General features: G+C 36.3%; 1 protein-coding gene across 1 annotated transcript in view; it reads right to left on the bottom strand.

Annotated features, from left to right (window-relative positions):
* Positions 1-6909: 6909 nt before the first annotated feature.
* Positions 6910-14251, bottom strand: part of LOC109085702 (amyloid beta (A4) precursor-like protein 1) — a 49073-nt gene continuing 41731 nt past the window's right edge. The window contains 11 exon segments of the mRNA XM_042739912.1: positions 6910-7995; positions 9613-9756; positions 10124-10189; positions 10923-10990; positions 11212-11235; positions 11623-11790; positions 11875-11973; positions 12421-12550; positions 12845-13003; positions 13950-14024; positions 14118-14245. Coding sequence (XP_042595846.1) covers positions 7894-7995; positions 9613-9756; positions 10124-10189; positions 10923-10990; positions 11212-11235; positions 11623-11790; positions 11875-11973; positions 12421-12550; positions 12845-13003; positions 13950-14024; positions 14118-14245 — 1163 coding nt within the window. The 3' untranslated portion in view covers positions 6910-7893.

Raw genomic sequence — 14251 nt, 5'->3', positions numbered from 1 at the left:
GCTCTGTCCACTGCTTGGGATGCTACCGAGCTTGACGGAGGCTGCTGCCGTCTCTAAGCAGAAACTGGATCAGGCACAAAGCTTCATCCTCCTGGGCGCTGGCTCATGGACGCTGACAAATAGCTTTGCTCTGGGCGTCCCCTAACACGCTTCGCTAGATTCTATAGCCTTCACGTAGAGCTGGTATCTTCCTTTGTCTGTTACGGAGGCTGGCAGAAAGGGAATGCCGTCTCTAAGCAGAGGATGGCCTCCATATACACCTAAACGGATGCTATATGTGTATTTGCTTCCGAAAACTCCTTCGGGATGGGTGTTTCTTAGCGTCCTTGTTCCAAATGGAACGGGTACATTTTGGGAACGGGTATGTTTCCCAGTGTTATCCAATCGCTTTGACAGTGGTGAGTGGAACTACTTGTTCTGAGCCCCGGCCTACACCAAATAGGGGCACATGCGGCTCGCACAGGGCACTGGAAGGGGCAGCACCCATGGCGCTTTTGGTAGGGATTCACTAAAAGGGAACGTCTCGGTTACGTATGGTAACCCTCATTCCCTGAAGAAGGGAACGGAGACGTCACATCCCATCGCCACAGTTGCTGTACCACTGCTGCGCCGCCGGGTCAGCGAAAACCTGGTATGCATTGCACCTGCTGCATTATTGTACTCATGCTGTGATCATCAGCAACTGGATTCAATAATTGCATGCCAGTGTGCTTTGGCTCATTTAGTTTACACTCAAAGTAAATTGCTCTATCGGAGCGATATCCCAATTCGTCGGTCACCGACATGACGTCTCCATTCCCTCCTTCAGGGAACGAGGGTTACCATGTAACTGAGACGTTTCAACAGAGCACTGTCAATAAAACCACTCAAAAGTTCAACTTATTGTATTGAAAATAACTTTGAAATGTGATAAATTTGAAATTAATTGCAAATACAACCTTATTTGCTAAGCCCTGCATAACAACACACAAAACAAAAACAAATTAATAACACAAATTTTACAGAAACGTTATATTAAATGCATTTAATTATTTTTAAATTACATTTAATAGATCACACTTGCATGAAAACAGACGTTTTAAATGTTTGGACTGAGTTTTCATTGCATTCACTGGCCAGGTTGTATTTGCAATTAATTTCAAATTTATCACATTTCAAAGTTATATTCAATACAATAAGTTTAACTTTTGAGTGATTTATTTTAAACCACTTAAGTGGGACTTTAGTACATCTTTATATGTACTTTCATAATTGCTTCTAGTGTCATTAAAATCTGGTTAAAGTATACTGATCAATTTACTGACAAGCAATTATTGTGAACATGTATTCATATTCTTTTATGTCAGTTAACAATGCACGTTAAATGTTTTCGACCACCTAATGCATATTATTTGTAATTGATTTCAAATATATCACAGTTTAAAGTGACATTAAATGCAATTAGTTGAACTTTTGAGTGATATTTTTGAACCACTTAAGTGGGACTTTAGTATATTTATATGTACTTTGAAATATAGTAAATGTGTACTTCTGAATAAGCAATTAATGTGAACAAAAATATACTTTAATGTCATTTACATACTATTAATTAAATAAATATCTCTAAAGCCGAAATAACCTGGAACAATTTGTCCCACAAACTTTTTTCACCCAAGACATATTGCTGTCTGCGTTTCCAATTTCATCGCAATCTAAAGTACCGAGAAGATTAGGCAAATTGTCTGGTGATGTAGTACTGCGGGTGTTTCTCAATACAAAGTACGCAAATTTCGGACTTGCATCCTCTGTAATTTGGACTATGCAAGTTTTGACTCGGTAGTCCCACGGAGGGGATGATGCAAGTATAGTAATTCTGCAAAGAGCAGCGTACTTGATGACATCAGTCAGCTCACCTTGGCTACTGCAATTTTCCACACTGTATTTACAATAAGATGAAATATGCAGTAGGATGAAATATGCAGGGCCAGGCCCTGTACATCTCTTTCCGCATTCGTCACTAATCACGCAATCACATTTACATTGAAATACAATGGAAAAGGAAAGCGGTGGAATGAAAAAATGCGTTTTGAGTGAATGACCCTACTAAAAGCTACTTAGCAAATACAAAACCACCAGAAATACTTAAAGGTGACCAATTATGCCCCTTTTTACAAGATGTTAAATAAGTCTATGATGTCCTCAGAGTGTGTATGTGACGTTTTAGCTCAGAATACCCTACACATAATTTTTTATAGAAAATTTATAAAAAAAAATATCTATATAGGGTATGAGCCAAAACACTCTGTTTTTTGTGTTTGTCCCCTTTAAATGACAATGAGCTGGTGCTCCTGCCTCTTTACTCTTTCAGAAGAGGGCAGAGTTTCTAGAAATTCGTCTTGCTGAATTCTGCACCCTGCCAGATTATTTATGAATTACACAGAAGGGGAGCATGGCACGATAAAAATAACAACATAGCTGGTCTCATGGTGCCATCACATGCTACCACAAACTTTATAAGTCCCACATATGATTATGAGCTTGTCAAACAAATTGTAGATTTCTTATTGTTTTTTTATTTTGTTTTTTTTTACTACATTATTATTCAAGATATTTAAGGATTATTCTAGTTGCTTTTGAAGGCAGCATCAGTGAAAACAGACAGACAATGGTAGCTTTAGCAACATTAGCCTAACAGAGTGCCAAGAAGCTCTTTCAGAAAGGTAATTTGGGAGCATTTTCTTCGAAAACAAAATTAAACCACCTCGTTTTCAGCGGCTCAGATAGATTTCAGGAGTAAATAGAGAGAGCTATGTGGATTAATACATGCAGCTGCAGAACACCTAAAACGCTTGGCAGACATTCACGTCAGTGCAGCAATGGCGGACTGTGTACAACTCGCTGTGAACTCGCTCAGGGCGGTTCTATGTTATAACGGCAGTGTCTGTCAACATTCGTGGGCGGGGCCTGCGGCTAATGTGTCGTCACATTAGCACCAATGCTAAAAAAATAGGTCCTTGGGAGACACTGCTTATGATTTATGGAGATTAAAAAAAGGAGTGGGTGGATTTTTATCATTACAGGGTGGTTGTGTACACACTGCCAACACACATTTATGTCCAAACACCTTGCAAAAGTGAATTTTGCATAATAGGTCCCCTCTAATTGTATCTGCTTTACAATGAAACACAAGCTCATTGGGACCCATTTAACACATGCATAATTTAAACTTGAACAGCAACAAACAATAACAATACAGCAAAATAATTAACTAACTACAATCATCTAGCCCTCTATTAAATATTAAAAAATTATTTCATTGGCCATCTGGCAATTCTGGCAAATGCAAGAGTGGCCAGAGGCGGTGGCCAGTTAGTTCCTATTGTAAATCCTGGTGCCATTGAGCAGAGATGGATCTCAGAGCTGGCTAGATTTGATTTTGAAATTCATTGTATGCCAGGGCATCAAAATGGTTGCACGGATCATTGTCACGTAGCTAAACATAAGCATTTGGGGGGAGCATATTTAATCAAATTCCAGAGAAGGGACATGCGGTATGGTTAATGAGCAGACAACCACATTTAGCTTCACTGTGTTCTCACCTGCTGTGTGGGCAGCCCAACAGCAGGCCAACCCCATTGTTGCAAGGTTTTTTTGTGTACTGGGGTCAACAAATTTGTCTTCAAATGAAATTAGGGCACTGATACAGTGGTACGTCTGATCATGAACACAACGACACCAAGGATTATTGTGATACACAGTCAGGAAAATTCAAAAAATGCATAAACAAAAAATAGCTATGCCTTGTGTGTGTCAGTTGTTCTGAGAATATTATCAATATATTATTATTGTTCACTATAGTTATATAGTCTCTAATGATAAGATTTCATGATGAGAGTTCATTATCATTATGATATTTTTAAAATATAAGGTGGCCCCTATCTCTGTTGTTTTTTTTTTTTCTTTCTTTCTTTCTCTGCTCATGTCTGTACAATGAGTGTGTTGTAGGTCTGTTTTATTTGTTGTTTTCTCCCCTCCTTCCACCGTTTACTCACACTTTTCCATACCTTTAAACCACCATTTCTGGAGTCTTTTTCAGATCTAAGGTGTGAAAGACCAGTGCTGAAATGAGGGTTGAGGTGGATATAAGACCTTAACTCCTGAGGCAATGGGAGAAGTTGGTAGAGAAGGAGTTTTGTATCACCAATTTGTGGACAAGGGCAAATTAAACAGGTGCTCCTACCTCAGAGCATGCTGCTGAGATTAGGAAGAGACAGATTGTCTTTAGTAGTAGTAGAGTTATTTCATCAGGAATGTGTAGAGCCACAGTGACATAGTCTCTGACAGTGAATCATGTGAAGCATGGGTTGTTAGTGGAGAGGCCTCAATTGAATCAGTGCAGAGGGTGGGAAGTTGATCTGAACTGGAGTTAAGCAGTGGATCAGATGTTGTTCAGATGAATCTCAAATATTTGTTGAAGTCATTCAATCACCTCCAGTCCATTTGTAGCCATCTAATAGGCAAACAGTAGGAAGGCATTCTAACCCATTTAATTTTCCCAGATCTGTTGTGTCTAATGGAAGAGATGGTGGGGTTTTAGAGTAGATCATTGCTTATGCTGAAAATAGATGTCGTAACTGTTTCTATGAGCTGGCCTTTGTCACTGTTTTGAATTACTATTTAAGTCAGATGTAAAGTATTGCATATTTGCAAGTGATGCATTTGGGGGTGCTGAACCCTTCTGGTATCAACTTGCTACCAAATAAACATACCTTTTTATGTGGCTGTTTTAGAACTTTTGTTGAGTTATTAATGAATGACGATTACAAGGATGATTGGGATGAAGAAATTGAATGTGTATCATAGATAGACTTTACATTTACATTGTACTTAACCCAGCATGCACAATGAAAAATCATTTAAAACATGAATGGCTTTTGTGATGTCACTTAACTGGATATATTGAGCTTGCAACTCTAGAAACAAGCCTGATCTTTTTGTTTTGTGGTGAACATAAGCGATTAATCTCAAATTAAAATAAAATGACTGGCTGACATAACTGAACTTTCATTTTCCTGGTTAATAATGACCAAAAGCTTGCTGACAGGATGATGCTGTTCACAATAACAACCACTCTTCCAAAAGTTAAAAGCAACAGTCAAATTGTGTGGGTCATTTATAATTTTATTGTCATTTTAATGCAAGTACAACAAGCCAGATCAGTTCACAGGTTGCTTGATCTTACAACACATGTCAATTTAAAATATAACACATTAGTTGCCCTTCCAATCATATCCAGAACATGTCTTTGGTGAAATTCAGAATGTTTCGAGATCAGCTTATTTCATTGCATTGGTTTCAGTAGCCTAATGACAAGTTCCTCAAAGCACCAGTTCATCAAATTACAACTTTACTTTTAACCAATTAATTTACATTATAAAGCTGTATCTTCAATACATGCTAATAATTTGAAAGATAAAATTGGGGTGTATATGATGTTCAACACTTTATGCATTTCCATCTTAACCTTCACTTTACTGATTCTTCAGCAAGATGAGGAAAGGTTTTGAAGTACTAATGAATGGACTCAAATGACTCAATCTGGATACAGTTGTGCTCTCAGTTAATTAGTTTAGTTTTCAAGCATGAGACCCGTTCAGTGTTTACAGTCCAAATCTATACAGCACATGACCCAAACTCCAATTAATATTGACTTAAATAAAAAATACATATAATTACATCCAAAACACAGCGTTGAAAAAGGCAATAATGCAGCAGTTAAAACATCCGTAACTTCATTTACATTTCTATTGGTTCAGGATAAGAGAGGGAAGGGTCATCTCAACTGAGAGAAGACACGTATAAACTTAAATTCGATCCCTATTGAATACGTTGTCCTAAATTTGCCTGATGCTGGTACGAAATCTATATAAGAGTCCTAAATTAGGGCATCAAACCACAATTTTAACTCATCACAGTTCATAAATACACATCAGAGTGATCTAAACAACAGTAGGCCATTCATGTTTTGCATTAAGTGCCATGAGCTCTGGTGCAATGTGTTGCATTAGGCCAGTCTAACCTGGAGAGGTCTAAATGAGGATTTATAAATTTAACTATGCCAACTAGTATGCCTCGAGAAGCTTCCGTCCAATATGTGATTAAACAAGTTTTTCTGTGGTTTGGTGTGTTCAAAATGTTGCAGAACAAAGGAAGACAAAAAAGGCAATCAAATACAAACGATCATGTCATACGGTTTGGTGTGTCTTGACTCAGAAAAAATTCAGTATATATTTTTTTCTAAAATAAATAGGTTTCACGGGACAGAGTTTGGTTTGGTATAAAAGTGTAGTTTTGGACTGAAGTAATGATAAACACAAACGTACTGGGCCCACATTTTGGTTTCACCTCTGCTGATATGTCACTTAATATTAAAACACAGGATGATGCTGTATTCTTCCTTAAAAACCTGTTTGTTCTACTAATAAAAAGATTTAGAGCAAGACATGTCCTTTCTACAACAGGCTAACAGTAATGGTTGTGTATATGTTATTTGTGTCACGGCGACAGACACCCAAAAATTTGATTTAAAATTTCTATCATGTACTAAAACAGAAATGCATTAGACAGACAACTCTAGAACCCTCTAATATTAAAAAAAAAATAATATTTGTTAGTGGTATGTATAAAGTTAATTAAGTTATTTATTGAGTTATTGGTAGTCAAAGGTGTTTTCCACTTTTCAGAGGTGACACTAGTTTCAGTTACGCAACACAAACCCTGGACAGTTAAATCAACTACTGTATGAAAACAGAGCGATTAGCTAAGCTAACTAACCTACACGCCGCGGTGTGTTAGGAGGAACGTGAATGGAGCCTATGTCTACCGAAGATACATTCAGTCAGGAGTTACTGTGTCATTTTCTTGTGCTGGTTTATACAACAGTCCGTTTTCATTCAGCCATGTTAGGAAATGTTTCGTTCTCTGTGTGAGCAGCACAAGGTCATCTTTACGTCCACACGTTGCGTCGATACAAATTAATGATAGAAACGTCTATTTGAGTTACGTCTTTAGTTATGTACACGTCATTGTTGCACTGTGATATTTTCATTTTTATCAAAAAGCAAGAAACAGGACCAACACAAGTACGTTATAGCATCATACACCAAATTTAGCATGCTTTTCTTTACGCGTATGGACTTCAGATTACTTAGAATTGACTTTTAAAGAAGCAATACCAGAAAAATATTCTAAGCTTTCGGGTAGTATTGTTCGATGAACGTTCGTGGAACATTTAGTTTCTTACGGTGTGATTTGAGACTAACAATCTACCAGAATGTCTGACGGATGAGTTATATGTGAATACAAACCTCGTTCGTTTTAAGTCAAACAGAATGAAACTAGCAGTCTAAAATGACTCGAATCTATAACTAAGTCTTCTTAGAGGGTCAAAACATCTTCCGGTGAACTCAAAAATATATCATTCATTTCACCGTTTCACAATGAAATAAACTCTGCTTTAAAATAGAAATGACAAAAACCACTCAGGTCGATCATGTTTAGCTTCTTTGAAACACATAATTCATTCGGAAAGAAAGTGTGACGCTATTCCAAGATTTTAAAATGGCCGAACATGCTCGGCGGGGCCACACCCTCATGAACAAAAGCAAAAACTGGGGGATAAAGGAGCTTTCGGTGCTCTGCGGATTCTCTTATTAGTGTCTCTCCCTGATGAGAGAGTAGTATGCAAACGTTTTACTACAAACTCCCTATTTGCGTGCCGGGTTTGTTGTACATTTTGAACATCGGTCATATAGACATACATACAGTACGAGGGAGAGGGGGTTGCAGTGAAACCCCAATCAAAAAACGGGAGGCGAGAGAAGAGGGCATGGCCTTGGGACTGCAGAGCCCTCCTCAGTTCATTTGCTCGAAGAATTTGTAAGTGGGGTTTTCATAGCCGTGATTCTGCATCTTATTTAACTGTCTCTCCTCGGGGGTCAGCATGGGGTCGACCTGCTGGGAAAGAGACGGGGAGATGGGAAAAGAACCGATTAGAATGGAGCATAAGTGAAATTAAATGGGAAAAATTAATGAAAGGAAACATTATAATACGCTGGCCATGAGCAAATCTCAAATCATTAAGTTAGGCACATTTGAGCAGAAAAACTTTATCAAATTTAACAAGATTAGATACTTGTGTTGTCACGTGTGGCCAACCAGTATACAAATGCAGGAAATGTAATAAAAATAAGAAGAAATTCTAGAAAATTCTAAAGATACCGTAGTATATGAATGTTAGCAAATAAAAATCTCAATTTTCTTTTTAAGAATAAAATGAAAGGATACTCAAATACCTTGTGTAACAAATGTAATATTTCAACACTGGCAAATCTTTAATATATCTTTGATAAATGTATTAATATTTATCTTTTTTTTAATAGAGAGCACCTTTCCATCTAAAATGCTAAATGATACAAGTAAAGTATTGTAATAATAATATTCAATTTAATTTAGGTCAAAGTGTGAGGCCATCCTAACTTCCTAACAATTACTTTGAGGAAATTTGAATTATTCGTAGGTTAATTTTTTTTTCTCAAGACAAAAAAGATAAAACGTCATTTTTTAAGGAAAAAAAAAAACATCTTAAGAATGTTTTGTGAATCCAGGCCCTATATGCATTCACATATAAAGATAGCATAATTTTCCATTACATATATGCTTGATTCTGTCAAGTATTTGTGCATTATGACGATCTACCATTATTAAAATATTATAAAACATAAATTCATATAATGATCTACCCATTTATGTATAATGACATACCATCTAAACTGATACTTGATTGCTGTTAGATTTTTGAGTAGAAAAACTTAAATCTTACATATATCTACTGATTATGACTTTATATATTGAAATTACACCTTTATATCTCACAACTTTCAAAAGTTTTTTTCCAGTTAAAACTACGCAACTGCAGTTTTATACCTCATAATTACAGCTTTAGTTTAACATTTTTTTTATTTTAAACTTTATTTCAAAATAATCCTTTTTTTCTGAAGCAGAAAGAGTCCACTGTCCCTACAAAATAATTTCAGCTCAAAACTTTATTTCATGTCCACTTTAATATTTATTGGGTAAACAGTCATGCAGTTATTGAAAAAGAAACCCCAGTGATGTTATTTATGATTCATATAGGCCTGTATTTATCTTTTACAAGTTTCACAGTTTTGTGATCTGAAACCTACATTAATTATTAGATACTTGGCAGAATACTGTATGTACAACATGTATATGTATGTATAACGTTTTAATCAAATATAAATTCCATTTCGTGACTTGACTTTTCCTGTAATGCTTTTTTCCCTATCAAATCAAAGTGTCAGATGCAAAATGACTAGATATCACAACAGATATCAGCAGGAAACTGCTTCAGGGGTTGGTTGTTACTTCCTTGTGCTAAATATGATGCTTAAATGGGTTATGGTGTATTTTAACTAGGTTATCACATTGTAAAAACCAGAAACATTAGCCAGAAGCCATTTCGAGTCTGGGTTTGACCCTATTTCTTGGACTAGCTGCTTTTTAATACAGACACACAAATGTAAGCAGTGATCCTCTCAGATGAACTCTCACCTCCACTATGCCATGACTGATGGTTCCATACGGTTTACGGCGGACTAACAACAAGCTGATGACCATCACCATTGCGATGGCCACGGCAACCACCAGCAGCCCCACCATTGCCCCTCGGTTAAACGTTTCCAAAACGTCCGGCTGCTGTGATAGAAAACAATGAGGCATTGAGTTTCACATTCAGTACAATACAGGAACCAAATCAGCACCTGAGGAGGTTTAGCTTTATTTGCTTAAGATGGAAATGCATCCTATCCATGTTCTCCAAATGCATCTTAACCTATCCATGTCCTTTTGTATCTGTCAGAAAACAGATACTCACTCTCAGAGCTCAACTAAGCATAAAGCAACTTTTAGTTAAGTCTCCAAATCATGGCTTCGCTTCTATGCTTTGCTGAACTTAAAAGTACAATGAGAAATATTTGTCACAGTAAAAAGCTAAATGAAGAAAACTTAACATTAGACTTGACAAAAGAAATGAATTAACAAATGAAGGGCTTTAGATGCTCACCAGCTCATCTCTCTGGATTCCTGGAGACTTGTAGACCACCTGCTTCAGCTCTACAGACGTGTTGATCTGAGGAACACATGAACACTGACTTAATCATGTCATAAGAAAATGATTTTAAATTCTACTCAAGCTTGCTACTTACAAGTATTGAATAATTAAAAAAAAAATATGAGTCTGAATTCTGAAAATTATTATTATTATTATTTTACTTGGGGAAATATCATCTCAACTTATTCAACTCCAGACGGTGCCATCCAGTGGTCAAAATGCAAGACTGCAAAAGTGCTATACTGTCTTGTTCAGAACTTCAGATCAGCATTAATAATAATAAAAATAATCATGACGATGATAATAATAATAATAACAACTAATCTTATTTATTATTATTACAATTATAATATCTGTATTTAATAATGATAATAATAATAATTGTATAATTATATAATTGCATATATAATCGCAATATTTCTGGACAAAATCTGCAGCCCCTATAAAAAACACAAAGCAAACCTGGAGCTTTTAAAATTGCAGTCACAATTTTTATCAGTAATATTGCAATTAGATTTTTTCTCAAATCGTGCAGTCCTATCTGACAAGGTCATGTGACAACAATCCAGCATAACTACAGTTTTATGTGTGGACTAAGTAGGTAGTAAATCGTGTATACTACACAGTATTCAGTAAGTACTAAGCATGTATTTCATTTTAAAGTTAAGTCACTTTGATAAGCAAGCACTTGCTGAGCAATACTGTACATGTGAATGTAAATGTGTTATTTTGTGTTAAAATTTGTCCTAACCTTCTCCTCGTATTCATAAGTTGGTCCTCTCTCAGAGGTGGTGTAGTCATACTCATCCACTGATGAAACTGTGGACAGACAGAAATATAAATATATAACTAGAAATAAATAAATATATAACACACATAAACACACACACACACGTATATATATATATATATATATATATATATATATATATATATATAGATTCATCATATATAATATATATATTCAACTAAACAGTATATAAACAAACTATAACATGAGATGATATTACAGGAAGTGTGAACACAGCTTTAGGATTTACCTTTCTTTTCATTAGGCTGGGGGTCTACATTACAAAAAATTAAAGAGATAAAAGGAATAGGATAAAGGATGGTTAGTATTTTTTTTTAGATTGTTAACATGCTCAAGAATGTTTCGTGTTAAGCTCAATTTCCTTCCTCATATTGCGTGTGTTTTGTATAGCTGTGGTTATTGTACCGATGCGTGGTGGATAGGGGCGATTCTGGAAAGCCCTGTCGGAAAGCTTTAGGATTTACCTTTCTTTTCATTAGGCTGGGGGTCTACATTACAAAAAATTAAAGAGATAAAAGGAATAGGATAAAGGATGGTTAGTATTTTTTTTTAGATTGTTAACATGCTCAAGAATGTTTCGTGTTAAGCTCAATTTCCTTCCTCATATTGCGTGTGTTTTGTATAGCTGTGGTTATTGTACCGATGCGTGGTGGATAGGGGCGATTCTGGAAAGCCCTGTCTTCTTCCTCCTCGTCATCTCACTCTTCTTCGCTCTCGGCAGGAAGCAGCTCTTCAGTGGTGCGTGTCTCAGAAAAGGAAGTGGTCATGAGCTCACTGATGTCCCCCCTCTCTGTTCTCACCAACTCTTCTGTAGAGACACATAGATTCAATGAGTGATTTTAAGAACTATTAGACTTTGAGGCAACAGAAGATTCATAAAAACACATCTTACGGATCTCATCGTGAAGCTTCTCAGCCAGGCCGGGGACCTTGTAGAGCAGAGCCAGGCTCTGGTTCATTCTCTCTTCGATCACATGGAGGTGTGTGTACACTTCACACACAGATATGAAATTATTTTTCATTCATTTTTGCATTATTTGACATGACCAAGTGAATCTTTTTCCTATCTGCATTAAACAGACAGACATGAGCAGCAAGACATTTTGGTTTCTATTCCTGTCATGCTGTGCCAGGTAGCTCCGCCCACACTGAAATCTTATTGGTCCAAAACTCTGCTTCACACAACAACATATTACAAATCACAAATGCTCAGATAGGCTATTATTATTTAATAACAATACAATGAAAGATCATGATAATGATAATTAATAAATAATTTAATAATAATAATTCTGCAGGTAGTTAATTAGTAGGTTATGCATTTCAAAATAGTTGCTAATGTTAAAACCTTAAATCAATGTTAACATATAAGATCTTAATGTGAAGTGTTAAAGCTGTAGACATAAATGGAAGAGCAGATTTGGGTGTGTGTCTCAAACCTGGAATTTCATCTGCTCAGCTTTCTGGGGGTCAGCAGACTCAATGTGCTGGTAATGACGTAGAGTGTGTCGTCTGTCCTTCTGCTCTGCGGCCATATAACGCTTCAGAGCCTGAAGAACACGGTCCGGCTGTGAGGGAGTAAGAGAGAGAGAAATCCTGTCAAAAAGAGACTGGCAGTGAATTAGAAATATAATATTTAATATTGTACTACATGAACAATCAGCTATAAAAAGATAATCTTTTGCTGTATCTCAGTAAGCATGCTTGGCACTAGCAAGGTCACAGGTTCGATTCCCACAGAAAGCAAGAACTGACAGAATGGTACCTTGAATGCAATTTAAGACACTTTTATAAGTGTCTGCTAAATACATAAATGTATTGTGCTTATATTCTTATGGCAGTTCTCTGTAGGAGGGACAGACCTGTGGAGGGTCGCTCTGCACAGCGCTCAGATAGCTCTCCAGAGCCAGTCTACGGTTGTTATTCAGGGTGGCAACAACACGGGCCAGGTGCGTCTCCACCAGCCTCTGCCTCTCACCCACTACCTGCTCCTCAAGGGTCTGTAAAACAGACTGGAAGTGCTGGGAAAGAGAGAGAATAGTAGAGAAAGTGTGAGAATTGTCACAGTAATGACTAAACACATGAAGTAGCATTCCAGTAACATTTTAGTAAAGGGACCAATTCTAAAACTAGTTGCTTATTAGCATGCCTACTATTAACATATTGGTTTGCTTATTAAAAGCACATATTCTGCATGACCATATTCTACATCCCTTATGTTACCCAATACCTAAACTTAAAAATTAATAATAAAATAAGCAGCAAATTAGGAGTTTATTGGGGCAAAAGTCGTAGTTAAGGGTTAATTTATGATAATAATTGGACATTAAAATAAAGTTTGAAGGCATTCACAACCCATTTTACATTTGAAATGTCACATACTTTAAATTGTAATAGGATACTAGACAAAAAACAAAAATACAAATAAAATAAAATAAAATTGTAAGGCAGGATGGGATTTTTATTCAATAGGAATTGAATTGAGTGATAAAAGTAGCCATTTCTATAATAAAATGTTGCAAGTTTATCCACTTTTGAAGATTTCTTTACCAGGATGTTAAGGATAAAGATCATGTTCACCCTCAAGAAAACTATCAATATTTACTATTGTTGCTATAACCTTTATTTACATCATGTGGAACCCATTTTACTTCCGTAATCAGACTATTCAAGCAGATAACATGTAGTCTGTTAATATCTAAGGGTCATCATTTTTTAAAGAATTTTTTAGCTCAACAAGAATGCATTTATTTAATAAAATACACATATTGTTTACAATTTAAAATATTTGTGTATATACAATATAAATGTTGTGCTACTTCACATTTTTGTGGAAACTGTGATGCATTTTATAAGATGTTTTGTAACATTATAAATGTCTTCACTGTCATGTTAAATCAATTTAATGCATTCTTACTTAATAAAAGTATTCAAAAACACAATTAATTCATTCATTCATTTCCTTACCTCATTCAGTGCCTGGCGGTCTGACTTGGGCAGGTTCTTTGACTGGTTGTCTGCCTCTGCCCACTCCTTCATGATCTACATGAACAAATAAAGTCATGATTCCCTCTTAAGCACTCTTAGGTCACATAAGATCTTACATACGCACATATAAAGTCCTGCCTCCCTCACCTCATTGATGCGTTTCATTCGCCGTTCCTCCAGGTCCAACTTGGCACGTAGGAAGTTGGCATGTTCACTGTCATCACCTGGCATCTCGAAGTAAACATCGACACCATCTGTAGGACGAGGAGTGGGCACTACCG

This window comes from Cyprinus carpio, chromosome B15 (assembly GCF_018340385.1).
Source record: "Cyprinus carpio isolate SPL01 chromosome B15, ASM1834038v1, whole genome shotgun sequence".
NCBI classification, from domain to species: domain Eukaryota; kingdom Metazoa; phylum Chordata; class Actinopteri; order Cypriniformes; family Cyprinidae; genus Cyprinus; species Cyprinus carpio.
The sequence above is the reverse complement of the archived record's forward strand: the minus strand, read 5'-3'. Positions and strand labels throughout refer to the sequence as shown.